The 15,195-nt window shown below is 40.1% G+C and overlaps 2 protein-coding genes across 4 annotated transcripts in view; one reads left to right on the top strand and one right to left on the bottom strand.

Annotated features, from left to right (window-relative positions):
* LOC134564659 (oncostatin-M-specific receptor subunit beta-like) overlaps positions 1–9,459 on the top strand; it is a 32,225-nt gene extending 22,766 nt beyond the window's left edge. For both annotated transcript variants that reach the window (XM_063423653.1, XM_063423652.1), the window contains 6 exons: positions 682–783; positions 1,225–1,404; positions 3,063–3,227; positions 4,768–4,846; positions 5,122–5,194; positions 6,143–9,459. In XM_063423653.1, the coding sequence (XP_063279723.1) occupies positions 682–783; positions 1,225–1,404; positions 3,063–3,227; positions 4,768–4,846; positions 5,122–5,194; positions 6,143–6,643 (1,100 nt within the window). In that variant the 3' untranslated portion in view covers positions 6,644–9,459. The remainder of the gene's footprint in view (positions 1–681; positions 784–1,224; positions 1,405–3,062; positions 3,228–4,767; positions 4,847–5,121; positions 5,195–6,142) is intronic.
* Positions 9,460–9,623: 164 nt separating this feature from the next.
* The window catches only part of RICTOR (RPTOR independent companion of MTOR complex 2), a 77,880-nt gene continuing 72,308 nt past the window's right edge, over positions 9,624–15,195 (bottom strand). For both annotated transcript variants that reach the window (XM_063423651.1, XM_063423650.1), the window contains exons 37-38: positions 14,531–14,669; positions 9,624–14,365 (exon numbers count right to left, since the gene is read on the bottom strand). In XM_063423651.1, coding sequence (XP_063279721.1) covers positions 14,291–14,365; positions 14,531–14,669 — 214 coding nt within the window. In that variant the 3' untranslated portion in view covers positions 9,624–14,290. The remainder of the gene's footprint in view (positions 14,366–14,530; positions 14,670–15,195) is intronic.

The following is a 15,195-nucleotide window of genomic DNA, read 5'->3' on the forward strand; positions in this document are numbered from 1 at the left end:
CCAGTCCTTGCTTAGGATCTCTTGCATGTTATTTATCCTGGTTGTGGCCAGCAGACCTAAACCCTTTCTGTCTGTGTGAGAGTTGGTCTGATATGCTTCTAAAGCTGCAAGGACTTAGCTTTCCTAGAGTCTCTCAAGCTGAAAGCTCATTTTGGAATGAAACTTGTTTGAACAAAATTTGATTGAACGCACATAAATTTGCAATAAAGGAACTACACCTCAATTCATACAAATGTCCCTGCACGTAATGAAGGGGACTGTGGTAACAAAAAGGAAGAGTATTGTCAAATTCCTCAGTGGTTTGCACTTGCTTAATTTGAATGGGAGTGGATGTAAGTGGGGATAACAAGGAATCCTGATGCCTGGATATATGTCTGCATCAAATATTCCAAAACACAACCTTTGCCTGTGCCATATATATATATATATATATATATATATATATATATATATATATATATATATAAACACCTCTCTCCCAATTCTTTCTTTCATACAGAATAAATGTGTTTAATTCACATAATGCTCACCTAGAATTGGTCTTTCTCCTTCAGTTGCTTTAATAGAACAATAGCACCCAGAGAAGGTGTCTAATAGGTTATTGACCTCTGCAGGAAGCAACTAAATAAAAGTAACACTGAAAGACAATCCATAGCCTATTTTTGTTCAACTGTTTTCTAGCTGCTTTTGTTCCGGGGGTGAGATACAAATTCTGCATCTATGGATCTGTTGCTAATAGAGCCCTCTTACTGGAAAAGAAGATTGGTTATCTCAGGGAGCTGCGTAAGTTGGCAATATATTTGGGACTTGTGCATTTGCTAAATTGATCTGTCACAAGTAGAATAACTGCCTCCTCCTAAAGGTAGATAAAATTGGATTTTTTGTGTTCTTTCTGTATTTTCAGTGAGGCATTAAAAAGTTCTATGTCAACATACAGGCCCTCCATGGAGGATATTTGGCTAGTACAGTGACCAGGTAGAGCCCATGTTTATTCGTAGGGCTAAACAAAGCTGTGATTATCAGTTACTGCTTCGTGTTTTATGTGGATGCATGAAGGCTCTGTGAAGCTGACAGGTTTTGTACAGAACTTTGGCTTTGTTCAGCTTTTAAATACAAGAAAGATATAAACATAAACACCACATGGGAGTGTGGATTTTTCAAATGGTAAGAGAAAACACTCTTAAAGAATAATTGCAAGTTTAACTCGCATTTCCTTTCTTCCAGCTCCTAATCTTGACCCCATTGTGGGAAAAGTTGACCTGACTTACAGTTCAGTAACACTGTCTTGGGATTCGTATTTCACAAATGAGTCAGAGCCTGGTTTTGTAAGAGGCTACCATGTTTATGTGTCACCTATACAAGGGAACTGCAATTTGGAAGGATCAAAAAAGCACATTCTTTCAGGTAACTGACCTCTCTACTAGAAAAGTTGTGTCATTGATCCAGGTGAAAGACTTGTTCGTGTTGCAGCATCTTAGAAGCTTCTCATTAGGCAGTCTGGCTGGATCATTCAGCTGTCTCTAGATTTCAACACCTGTTGCTTTTGGTTCCTCTCTGTGCTTGCAGTGCTGGTAGGCAGAAGCGATTCCTGGCTTTTAGTGATTTACAACCCATATCCTCTTGTCCGTGACTCCTTTTCAGCTCCATAAATTACTCCTTTCGTGTTAAAAGACTTCTGCTTCTTCTGATAGGAGCTCTTGGACGAATGTGGAAAAACATCTAATTGTGGTCTACTTGGATAAAAGTCATAAGAAGCATGTTAGTCTTACTAGGATTTGCGGTATTTTAGAAACAGATGGGATACAGTTTATTTCCTTCAAAATTGGACCACTGTGTAAATTCCCCATGTAAATTCTTTATAGTGAAAGTATTTGTGTGTGTGCTCTACAATGGAGTTCCTTCAACAGAACTGAAGTGGCACAAAGCCACAAATTTGTATCAGACCTTTCTGTTCCACATGCAAAACTGCTCCAGATTACCTTGCTCCATTATAATTTTCAGATGTTTTCAACGCATTAAAAAAAATTTTTTTTTTTTCCTTGCCTCTTCTTCTGCTTGGGTCATGTCCTGTGTTCTTCTGCTGATTAGAGTAGTGGTGAGATGAAAAGCGTAGCTTGGACTGAGGGAGGCTTATGTACAAGTTCTTGTCAGAACTGAACTAACCATACAAGTACCATAATTCAGCAAGTAATATGAGTTAGACTTCAAAAAATTTATATCAAAGATTTTCTGCTTCACTGCTTCTGCTAGCAGACAAGGGGTGTGACTGAAAACAGCAGAAATAAGCTAACCCATTTCTCCCTGGGGTTTGGGAGTTGCACAATAGAGAGGCAAAAGAGCTCTTTTTTTCAGGCAGAGGTTTCTTGCTTTTGATTACCTTCAAAGAAATTGACATAAGCTTAAAGCTACAGGATTCTGGTAAAAAAAAAAAAAAGAAGATAAAACTCAAATCATTCTGGTACAATGCTTGAAGAAAAAGAAATTAAAATAAACAAGGCTCATTCTTTGACAACTAGTTGTTAGGTGTCTGCCAGGGGAGGGCAGTGCTGTGGCCAGTCCAGTTACTCGGGGTGTGAGTTCAGGCAGTGGCAGTGAGTCAGGATTCATCATTCTTCCTGGAAGAAAGTGCAAATCACAACGAAGGCGGATTGCAAATGTTTTGTTATTTCAGTTAACTGGTTTTGTAATATTTTGGGGAGAACTTATTGCAGCTTTTAGGTACCTAATAGGGGGTTTATAAAAAAAAAATGGAAGAGGCTTTTCACCAGGGCTTGTACTGACAGGGCAAGTGGTAATGGTTTTAAACTGAGACAGTGTGGGTCTCAGTTTAGATTAGCTATTAGACTTACTGTGAGGGTAGTGAGGCTCTGGAACAGGTTGCCCAGAGAAGCTGTGGATGTCTGGAAGTGTTGAAGGCCAGGCTGGATAGGGCTGAGTAACCTGGTCTAGTGGAAGGTGTCCCTGCCCATGGCAGGGGAGATGGAACTATGTGATCCTTAGGGTGCCTTCTAACCCAGAGCATTCTGTGATCCCATGATTCTATCTTATCTGTTTTGTTTTAGATGGATCAGAGCTATGTAAATACACAATTAAAAACCCAGAAGAGAAGAGATACACCGTGAAACACCTGATGCCAAACACAAAATACAAAATAGTGGTTAAAGCATTTACAGGTGGAGGAGAGACTCCCATTTTTAACTTTGGATACATAGATACACCATCTAACTGTGAGTACTGGCTGTGAATAATATCCTCTAGGAGAAGGATGGGATGACTAAAAATGTTATAATAGTTTTTCTTTCTTAAGGGAAAACTTTTAATTCAATGCAACATTCACTTAAGAAAGACCCTTAACTGGGAAATGATGTGAGCATACCAACACAGCATTTTGATACTTCTAAGCAGAAAGGATTTTTTCTACATTTTAAACAATCCTAATTTACATACTAATTTAAGTCTTATATCTTTCTGGGAAATAGCTCAATATATGCACATTTACATGCCTAATGAGTATTGTTTGTTAGAACTCATTGTAGATTTGTATTTGGATTTAACTTATTCATTAAAAGTCATGAATATAGGAAAACCAACAGACTTGTGTGCAAACAGGTAATTCCTGCATGGACTCTTGAACTTTCTTGTGTTGATTCTTATTCTCATCAGTCTTTAAAACCATTTCCAAGTTTACTCCTTCATAAGCCAATACAGAAAGGTTTGTTGGCATGGGCAGGGTAGTCTGTTAACAGGGCAGATTTGATCACCAAAGCAGAAGAGGAAATCATTTGCCCATAGCTTTGTCCCTTGAAAATACCAGTCAGCATGGTTGTGAAATTTAGCATCCAAACTAGAGATGTCTGGTTTTGAAAAACTTGTTGGGGTTGGAGATGAGGGGGAAGGGATGGGAAAGGGGGAAGCATTGGCTTACACAGGGAGACTCCATGGTTTAGGTTAACTGCTACAGTGTCTGACCATCGTGACACCCTCACAGGCACATTTCTGCTTCTAACACACAAGTTCTAGCTCCCATCAGCCAGTCAGATGTTTGTGCAGCAAGCAGAGAATAAAACCAAGGGCTTAATTAACCCTAAAGAGATAGAAGGAGAATGTAGCATGTCAATTCCCTCCTATGGTGTGTGATAGGGATCCATAAACTCTCTGGCACAGGGCAGGAGGGCACTGGACCAGGCGGAGGGAGAGCAGGCACTAGCTAGTGCTCCCCTCAGCCCACCTACAGCCTCAACTGTCCATGAACAGCATGGCCCAAGGCTATCTTCCAGCTAGCAGGAAATACTGAGATCCCTGTATCAGCATATATCCTAGGAGACTTGAACCCTTGTGTAGAGTTTTTCTTGCTATAGTGAGTCTAAAATGGAAGTACAGATGTTGCTCATGTCTCACAGTAAAACTCTGTTTTCTCTGCGAGTCTGAGAGAAAACCTAGAACAGTACTTAAGTGAGGTTATCAATGCCTTAACTTTCATAAATTACTCTTACAGCTAAGGTGCCAATATGAGGGCAAATAAAAAGCAATCTAGGTATAATTCCATTCTGGTAATCGAGGTCTAGAGGCTTACACAGATATCCCAGAATCTTCAGCCAAACTACCTTGCAACCATGGATCACACAGTTTTGCTGCTGAGTTAGCAGCAAAAGCCTGAGTTGGCAGGCATCCCACACAGACTTGATTTTTGCCCCAGAACCTCAATCTATATTGATTTTAACATGTGAAAAATTAAAAACAAAGTTTTAAAGTATTTTTCTTCCACAGCAAACATGCTGTACTTTGTATTCCTGCTAGTGATAATTCCAACCCTAGTTGCAGCGCTATGCCACTGGAAGATGGAGTGGTAAGTTGTAATGCATGTTTCTGTTGTAGACAGAGAATATAACTAATCTAATTCACAAACCACTGCTGCAGTTTGTTTCTTCAAGCCCACTGCAAGGCCTTATTCATTTCTTCCTTTGGCTGTCTGACTGTGTGGATTTTTAAGTACTTGCTTGTGACATTTCTGAAACACTGGTCATCCGCTGCTGTGCCTGTAGACATCTATGGGTGGCTTCTGCTCAGAGAGTTTTGATAAAAGAACAAAAATGTCACTTATTTGGTCTTTTTTTTTTCCAGGGTGAAGGAGTGCTGCTGTCCTGTAATACCTAGTCCAAACAAGAGTAAAGCACTGTCATTCAAAGAGTTTAAGGTAAGATCACTGAAAATCTAGACTTTTTAATTTGTCCATTCTTTGCTTAATAGATTAAAAAAGAAATATTCTTTTGTTGACTGCATTTAAAAATTAACTTCTTGTCAGTTTTTGTGTTGACTACATTTAATCATTATACAGAAATTAACACAGTTCAGTATTACCATTTGATGTTAAACTGTCCTTTTGGCATTCATGTGACTCTGCAATGACCAGCTTATATTCCAGTCTGTTACTGCAAAAAGAAAATGCACAGCTGGAGAATCAATGAAACCTTTTGATCAGCAGGTGATTCCTCCACTGTTACTGTTCAGAGCCCTGCACTGTGTGAGGGCCAGAGGGTAGTGCAGGGTCTTCCCTGCAGCCCCGGGCTGTGTCTGCCCCGGGTCCCTCGGGAGGACACTGCAGGGCCGTGCTGCTGCTGGCCATGGGAGGATGCAGGGGTTCTGCCAGGCCTGGCTGGGAGAACAGGACTGGCCCTTCAAACTGGGAGCTGCTGCTTCTGTGCTGCATGCAGAGGGCTCCAAAGCCTTTGCCCTGGCACATGTGGGGCTGCTGGTGTTCACTGAGCAGCAGCACGAGAGCGAGGAGTGAAGTACACCTAACAACTGCTGCTGCTGTCTTCCAGTTGCTTCTGCCTCAAACTAAAACCAGCCCATATCAAAAACCTGGCCAAGTCTTATAGCAGAGAGATGTGGTTCCTTCCTCAAATATAGTCATCATGAGTTTATTTAAAAAAGAAATCTCTAAATAAATAGTCTGATAAATTTCACATGAAATACAGCTTTTATCAAATATCCTCTGTGTGGGTTTTCCTTCATTTATTTGAAAAGTGCAGACTGAAAAACAATGTGTAGGAGTATTAGAATTCCTTGAAATAATCACTCTCTTTTCTCTACTCTGGGCATCTTTCATTGGGTAGTTTTTTTGTTTAATGATTTCTTGCAGATTGATTCTGAGAAAGTGCTGAAGATAACTGACTGCCTTCCTGACAAGCTAGCCATGGACAGTAATGCTGAAGCTCAGAAATTGCATCCTGTTACCTGGAGCCCATTACCTCCAACACCAACTGAAGATAAGATTGATGGTCACAATTCTTCCTGGATTTACCCTAGTGAAAATGTAGCAAGAGACTTTCCACCCACACCTGCACCTCAAACTCCTATCTGTTTTGAGAACTTTGCTTATTCTTCTCCACTTAGGGCTGAATCTGATCCCTACCAAATACCGGAGACACTGGGAGCAGGCAAGACAAATCAGGCAGTGGTGCAGTACCAGCCACAATGCTATTTAGATGTTTTTCATGAGGATGCAGCCTCAACCACCAGAGAAAGAGCTGAAAGAAAGAGCAGTCTGAGATACATCTCACAAACAGATGAGCACTGCCTGGGAGGGAGGCTTCTGTCCTTCAGTGAGTCCATCCAGTGTTTGTCTACACACTGTAAATGAGAATTTCTAAAACCACAGCTTCTTTTGATTAGGGCTCTCACAAGCCCAGCTGCCTGACTTCTATTAATACAGCAAAGCTGTTGTTTCTGGACTAGTTTTGAGTACTGATTTACACAGGCATTATGTGTGTTATGGTTCCATTTCAACTTAAGGGCATTAGATGAGATTTATAGGCTGGTTTGTGGCCTGTATTATGCAGAAAGTTACATCAGAGCAGTCTGTCACAGGCTGATGCAGAGGACTGCTTTATTTTGCAGAGATTAAAACTTTATTCCTGAAGCAGAGGAGTAAATGAAATAAGTGGGAAGGTTGTGCTGCTAGGAGTGTGTTTCTCTAGCAGTGTTCTCTCTGTGTACTGTGGCCACCCCAGCCGATGTGTGCTGTGCTGCTGGGCATGGAGCATTACCCAGCCTGCTCCTTTTGGGGGCTGGGTTGTATCTTCTCTCTCTCAAACAATGTAAAGAGTCGTCATAGAAGCAGTCCCTGCACACACTGTGGCTCATTCCTACAAGATTCAAAGGAACTTTGACTTCCCCAGGAGTGCTGCCCAGAGCACTCAAATCCAGTGATCATCCTGAATTTTCACCTGTGTCCGAACTGCACTTGATGTGTGAAAGAGCACAGAAAACAGATTCTTATAGAGAAAACCCTGCTTCCATTTCTTGTAACTGGGGCTCCTCACACTTCTGCCTTCTCAGCCTAAAAACCCTTTAAAATAGTAACTATACATGGAAGAGATGTAGGGAGTTAGGTGGAAAGGAGTTAATTTTCCAGAGGTGGAACCACATTGCATGGTCTCTGCTTGTGCACATGAGCTGAGCTTTTGGCATTGTCCCTTGTAATTTCCACAGCAAGCCCCAGCCAGCCGCTCAGACAGGCTGGTCAGAGGCACAAGTGTATGAATCCTGTTCGTGAGGAACATCGTGTTCAATGGCTGCATACATCTAGATCTCCCAACACTATTTTTGCATGAGTTTAAATATATATATATATATATATATATATATATATATATATATATATATATATAGTAACACTCAGAATTCCCACAGTAGGCAGCAGTGAATTTGGCCTTTCATTTTGATTTCAGGAAATCATACATTTGTAGTGAAGCTGTACAGTTGGAGTTGTAGTTGAAAGTCTCATCAGATTTACCTCAGTGCACAAGGAACCCTTTGGGTTTGCCTCCTTAAGCTGTTTGGAATCTGTCACAAAGAGAAGGTTTCAAGTTAAGAGCCCACCATAAATGACTCTCAAGAGGAAAAAAATGAAGGGTGTCTGACAATTTGATGTTGAGCTAGTTTGCTAAAATGCAGTTACTTGCTTTCCTTATGTTTAATTAGCTAATCACACTCCTAGAAACCAAGCAGCTGGAGACAAAGTGAGTTCTGACACTGAACCACATCTAGTTTTTATACTGCTGCTTACAGATATTGTTGTAATGTCACAAGCTGCGTTGCGACAGGAAAACTAGTAAGATGCTGCACAGCCTGTGGGCTGACAGGCCCTGACTGCTAACAGGGAGGAGTCTTCAGCCAGAAAAAGGGGAGGTACAAAGGTAGAGATAGGCAGATGTGGCTGGAGGCGTTCAGTCCACACCATGCCACGTGTGTGCTGTGCACAGGTGCAGGTGGCTCACAGACTTGAGAAGTAGAGAAGAGTTTGCACAGTGGCCCTTCCTTTCAGCCTCCAGCCAGCTGAATAAGGAAGCACGGCTGGGCACATTCTGCTGAAGGGCAAGAGAACAGTGAGGGTAAGACTGATGTTGACATACACATCCCAGGGAAAACTTCCTTCCTTTATCCTAGCCTCTTCTTTGAGTGACAATGCATGTGAAAGCTTGATAACACAGTATTTTTACAGCTTGGAACACTTGCTTCTCCAGAGTGCTTCATCACATTTTATGTCCCTGTGTAGCTTAAAAGCTTTACTGCTGAAAAAAAGGCCGATAAACATAAGGCAGCTGCTTTGTCACAACCAGTACAAAACTGAGCTGTACATTTCAGAAAAAGGTGTATTTATTCTAAAATGTTGAAAAGGTATCCTAAATCAAGAGTTGTGTTCTAAGGAATTCATAGATGTCAGTCAAAGAAATCAGAGTATAGCACAAAGCATTTTAAATTTTGACATTTTGGCAGTTCCTCCTGCCAGCTGCAACCAGGCACAACTCCCTGCTTTGAAACAGCTGCTGCCACTGAGGCCTGGATGCAGCAATTCCACCCAGGAAGTGAATGAAGGGGTTTGGGGGTTCAGCCAGTTTTGCCTTCCTGATGATGGGGTGAGACACATGGAGGCTGAGTTCCCACTTCTCAGTCCCCTGGTCATTCCTGGGGAGATTCCTGCTCTGATGAAATTCCATTATCTGGATGCAGTGACACACTTGTTTCAGACTGCTGGGTGAGGGAAGGAGAAGCCTGCTTCTCTTTCCCTACAAACCCTTCTGCTTCCTGGCTCTGATGGGTAATGCTCTGTGAAACCTCCTGTGCATAAAAAGCACACAAATGGAGCATTCCAGGAAGGATAATGCCTCTATGCCAGTGGAAGGCACTGTCTGGGAACCACAACTGAGAAGTATTGTTATTAGAGAAGTATTTTGGCCTACGTGGAGAAGTGTGTATAATTTTTATATATTAAAACATCTGTCTTGCATTAATGGTTGAATGAGTTCAAAACTGTTATCCTCTTTTTTTTTTGTTCATAATGCAACTTCCACAGCTGTTGTTGAAATGCTAATATTTAAACCATCACAAAATAGAAAATCATTCTCAGTATGTTAAATTTTTAAAATAAAAATGGTGTGTGTGTGAACTATAAAAGAGTCTCTGTAGCTTATAAAGCATTAATGTAAAATACATTTTTGACAAAATAATTTATTTGGGAAGCTTCTGATTGTTCTAGTTAACTAGTAACTTACAAAGATGAATTAAATTCCAACTCCTTTCTGTTGCTGAGAGGTACACAGGAGACCAGAACAACTGCAAGAAGTTTAAGTACATTTTATTAACAATGCATCCCTTTGATAAGACTATGCTTCAGGAGGCCTTTAATGCTCGTTGACATGAACTGTACACAGTATACAAAAAAAAAAAAAAAAAAAGGAAAGAAAAAAGAAAAACAAAAAAAAAATCAAGGTGGGCATTATCATTTTGGGACAAGCCTCTGTTTAAATTATACACAGCTCAATGCAATATTCTTATGTAAAATATATAAATACTTTCTCTTTCTATGTTACAGGTATACAATATAAATCAGATTTCAATGTCTGTTCAGTGACCTACAAACACTAGAACCTCCAAATATGTAGCAGCGTATTACTAAACAAAAAAAGACCACACAGGACAGGGAGAGTAAGTACTGAGATTTTTCTTGATCCCTTCCCTCAGATCAGAATCATTAATTTAGATTATCTCTTGTAATGCAGTTTTAGGGATGCTGACAGCCCAGAATTAGAATAATTTTTCAATTAAATTTACAAAGTGTAAAGCCTTTTTCCCCCCTTTAAGCATAGCATTTTGTGCTGAAACACCCTATTCAGTGGCAAAATGATGTTACATTTTTTGGCATAAATTAGGTTTCGCAAAAAATAGTCTATTTTAAAAAGCAACTCAAGCAAAATGTGCAATTTCTGCATGCTGTGGCATTGCTGTCCATCTACACTACAGAAACAACCCAAAGAAAATCCACATTCTTTAATGACTATAAATCTGTTGAAAACAAAGCTATCCAGGGAACCAGCATTGGGAGTTAAGAAGAACCTAAGAGATTGGAGACCTCTAGAAAAATAAAAACATTGTTTCTAGTGTGTCCTCCGAAGTCTTTTACAGTTTTTTGCTCTCGCATCGTATACCTGTCATAAGCACACAGTAATTGAAGGGTGACTTAAACCCAGAAGTTGCTGGATCTGCTTTCAAGTGGCTCCTGTGCAGCTCAGAGCAGCAGGGCGCGGGGAGGTGAGCAGGACCTCAGAGCCTGGTGAGAATTCTCCTGCTGTGGTTGCTGCACCTGAGCTCATGTTCGCTCACACGCTTTGCCAGCTTCCTGCTGCCCAAACTGCCAAATGCCAAGGCACAGACTACAAAGCAGCAACTCTTCCATTTCTCACTAGGTTTTGGTTACAGTCTGCTTCATGCACAGCTACCTCACTCTTCAGGTACCCAGGAGAGGCGCTTTGGTTTTGTTTTCAGTCTCACTGCAAACCACAACTCTCTTTCCAGACCACTATGTATGTTTCAAAGTGAAGTCAGAAAGGCAAGCAGGATTCTCACAGGTGCCTTATGGATGTTTATAAGGGCAGCTTACCTCAGTGTGCTGTGCCACTGCACCCAAAACTAGTGAATTGTTTAGAACTCCACTTGGGGAAAAACCACCACCACCCTGCAAAGAGTGCATTTAGGGTATGTTTGTCGAGATGTCAAGTAAGAGCTGTCAGATGAGGAAAGCACGTTTCAAACACAACATGCCAGGGGCCCCACACTGGGAGTTGGGAACTTCAAAGCCTGATCATCTCCAGCTCCAAGTGATGTCCACAACAGCTGGGAGCGTTCTGCATTTCTGAATTTCAGAGCGGTGAAAAGGACTCCTTCTCCAAAAGGAGACACTCGGCGCCAGCCGCACCCTCCTTCCCTCTGTGGAGAGGACCAGGCCCTCGTGGAGGCGCACGGGTGCCTGTCAGTCAGCTCTGTGCCCTGGGAAAGGGCCCCCCTTTCCCCTGCCTGTCAGAGCACACCAAGAGGAGCAGGCAGCTGGTGGTGACTGTGACTGGTTCCACCGGCAGCCTCTCCCTCCCGGGGCGGCTCCACCTCTGAGCTGTGTGCGCGAGCTGAGTCCGTGAGGGGTTTTCTCTGCCACAGCAACCCAACTGCATCAGTACACAGTGTAAGTGAATGCTACACACGGTACCATTTATTGAGCAGTGTCACCAATCACTCAGAATGGAAATAGAAAAAGTGGGTGGTCTGTCAGCTTCCCTAGGAGAAGTGGAAGAGATTTTTTATTAGGGCTAATGTAAGCACAATCATTATTTACTACAGCTTTCTTTCGAAGTTTTATCATGATACAAATAAAACCCCAAAATAAGGACTTTGAAAGGGACATTTAAAAATAAAGAAAACTATAAAATTAGAAATTCACAGTTTATAACTAAGCCAATATAAATTTCCTTCAATAACAGTATCCCCTTCATCTGCCAATTAAAGTGAAACATCAATGTGAGCTTAATGTCAGTGTGTAAATTAATTTTCTAGAAATGTATGTTATATACAATACAGACCTAACATTCTTGATGCATACTTGTTGAAATCTACTGACACTCATACACTTTCAGAAGAAAAATCACGCTTTATACTGAATTTGCAGCCATAATCTTTTATGTCAAGTTTCTGTTGTCATGGATCCTCACACAAGTGTGTTATTCAGAATACATGAGCATTTCAGGATGGAGATTCTTTCAAAAGTATATTTGCTTACCTTTCTATAATCAGAGGCCTTCCTATGATGCTTTCTACATTAAGTGCTATGGGTTGAACTTAACAAATGAACAGAGGTGGGTTTTTTAAATACAGGTGATAAAACTTGTTTATTTTGCCTTAACTGCAGAAAAATAACATGGAGTTGTTCAATGTAACCCCATTTAGTTATTAAAACAAATCTCTTCTACTCTAGCCTAACTGAGGTAGTGTTTGAAACTACTGTATAACATACGCTATCCCCATTTGTGGGAAAACTACATTATTTTCCTTTGGAGTTTATACCACTATTTGGTCTACTGTGATTGACATTTTGGTTTTACAGAAGCATTTATTTCTTATGACCAGAAGTCCAATAGTTACCAGTGTGGTGTGTTTTCTAAACATTTCAAACATGTCTTGCCACACAGATGTATTATTTGTGTCAATGACCATAGAAGAGTTCAATCAGTTTCTTTCTGCTCCTTTCAGTGGGAACTCATGAAAAGATAATCTTAGGAACTAAATTTAACTATGAGCAGCAACTTACAGTCTGCTTAGCAGAACCTGATGGTATGCAGTGCACCTAAGAATTCAGTGAAGTGATAGCTGCAAAGCAGTGCTTATGTGGCATGATGAAATTTCCAGTAAGAACAAATAAATTCTACGTTTCACTAGGAATTGTGTGTTACTGTTCACATGACTACTTATTGAAATCTCCAGTAGCATAGCTAGTAAGAACAGAGATATGAGCATCAGGATAAATTTCACTTAAGTATTAATCTGACAATTATAAAAAATGGTAGGAGTGAATGGATAAAAATACGTTCTACTTAGTACAGTCCAGCTGAATTATTCACCTATATCAAAATCAAAGGGTAATCCCTTCTATTACAGGCATTCTAACAAAGGTGGCCATGCTACTGTATATACACATTTGCATATATTTATACTACCTTTATATAAAGGCTTCTGAATCTTTAGATCCATGATAAAAGTGACAGGGATTCCTACTACTTTTGTTTTTTAGCTTGCACTTACTAGTTTAGAAACAGCACTAGTAACATGATAGAGGCAACTACTTCAATCATTACCAGTCACTGTATCATTTAACTTTTGCAACAAGTCTTAAATACCAGTACAAAATTATAAGTACGGCTGCTCCAAAATTTGTTACTTAAGGCTTTTCACTACAATTATTAGTACTATCAGATGCTTGATCGCGAATCCATTGAAAATTCAAATAAACCTTTGTTATTATAAAAAGCTGTTTCCGTGGAACTTGGAAAGCACTCATACTTAAGTCTCCTCATAAAACCTGCAATGATTAAATGTCTTCAAGTTCAGTTTTTACAATATTTGCTTATCTGATACAAATCATGCTTTTTAAAGGATTGTAGTTGACTAAGACCCACATTTGTACTATATGAGCATGAGTGTAGAAACTGCAAACACATGCATAGTATTCAGGGAAAACAATCTGATTTCAGCATTTTAAATTTTAAATGACTTGTTTTGAAAATCAAATTGTAGTGAAAATCCTTAACTGGTTCAGATAAGATACATATATGTAAATGCAATGAAATCGAAGAGACTGCTAATAAAATGTCTTACAACTATAGCAATATTAAAATAACTTAATGAAACCTCAGATTCAGAGGCATTTCTTTCTGTCTGAAGTTACAAATCCCCAAAGTAGTGTTATAAACAGTACAAAAATCAACAGAGAAGGGCTAACATTAATCCCCTGGTGCCCACTACTACAGCATGGCTCCCCATTGCTGGCAGTGGAATGCACCCCCATCTCTCTGATTCCTGGTATCCAGGGTTTAAAAAGCAAGGCATCGTTCTGCTTCTCTGGAACAGAATCGGAAGTCACTTAAAATGTCTCTGCAAGTTGTCCTATTTCATTGTAATTTATGGTAGAAAATGAAATGAAAACTTGTGGAGGTGTTCAGTGCTTGGCTCTTGCATATACTGGTAATTACTATTATTAAAACTACGGTAATGTCTAATAAATCCCCAAAGGGCTCAAATGACTGTGCCAGTAATGGGTTGAGGAAGAAAATGTTTTCAGTTCAGTCTTCAGGTACCAGTAGCTTCTGGAAGGTTTCGAAGGTGATGTTCCAAACTTTTTATCCAGTCAGCGGGAGGTTGTCTGAGCATTTCAAAGTCCATGTGCAGAGCACTGCCTGAGCAGAGGTCAGGACTCAGCTGATGCATCGATTACAGGCTGTTTTGTTGGGGTTGCCAAAATAGCCTCTGCTTCCTCATGCATCTAGAAGGAAAAGATGGAGTATTAACATTGCTAGAGATTTTACTCAGGAGACATCACAAAAGTGTTTCCTTTAGGATGTACCTATCTGAAAGCATCTTTTACTGAGGACATGGAACCTGCACCCAGCCAGCCATTTTGGTGCGTTCATGTGCATCCTCCACTTACCTGCAAGAACTGAACATCTTGAAACAGCTCCTGAATGAACCTTCGGGATGGAAGTCGAAATGTACAATGTGCTAGCAAGTAGGACACCTCAGAGTAAAGGCATATGTCATCAAAAGCTTGGGGATACTTCTCCTTAATTCTGAACAAGAGAATGAACAAAATTTTATAAGTCTTGAACCGATTTCTGTTGTATTAAAAACCACCAAACTTTCCCGTAAGATCTACATCATTAAATCTTCAGTAACAGGCAAAGAAAATCACAACAGACAGCACTGCTTTGTACCAAACTGAAGAGATCTACACTGATGAGATGAAACAGAACACACAACCTGTAAGTTGTACAGAATTGTTGTGATTGCCCAGGCTTAGAAAGAGAACAGTATATCAAATAATTGGCATCCACATGTACAGCAGCCATAAAAATATGGAAAAAAGATTGAAGTAGTCTTTTAAACCTATAAGCATTTTTGAAACTAAACCACACATTTCTGCATTTTCCTTCAGCAGTTGTCAGTTTCCAATGTCACTAGACCAGAAACCTACAAGTTATAACTTTTAGTCTCTGGAATTATATTCCTATATTTGATTTTTTTTTTTTTTTAAGAAATTATTTTCAGGAGTTGTACTGCTACTTAAAGTAGAGCTGAGTTTCCAAGAAGTCACTT

Source organism: Prinia subflava, chromosome Z (genome assembly GCF_021018805.1).
Source record: "Prinia subflava isolate CZ2003 ecotype Zambia chromosome Z, Cam_Psub_1.2, whole genome shotgun sequence".
Taxonomy (NCBI): domain Eukaryota; kingdom Metazoa; phylum Chordata; class Aves; order Passeriformes; family Cisticolidae; genus Prinia; species Prinia subflava.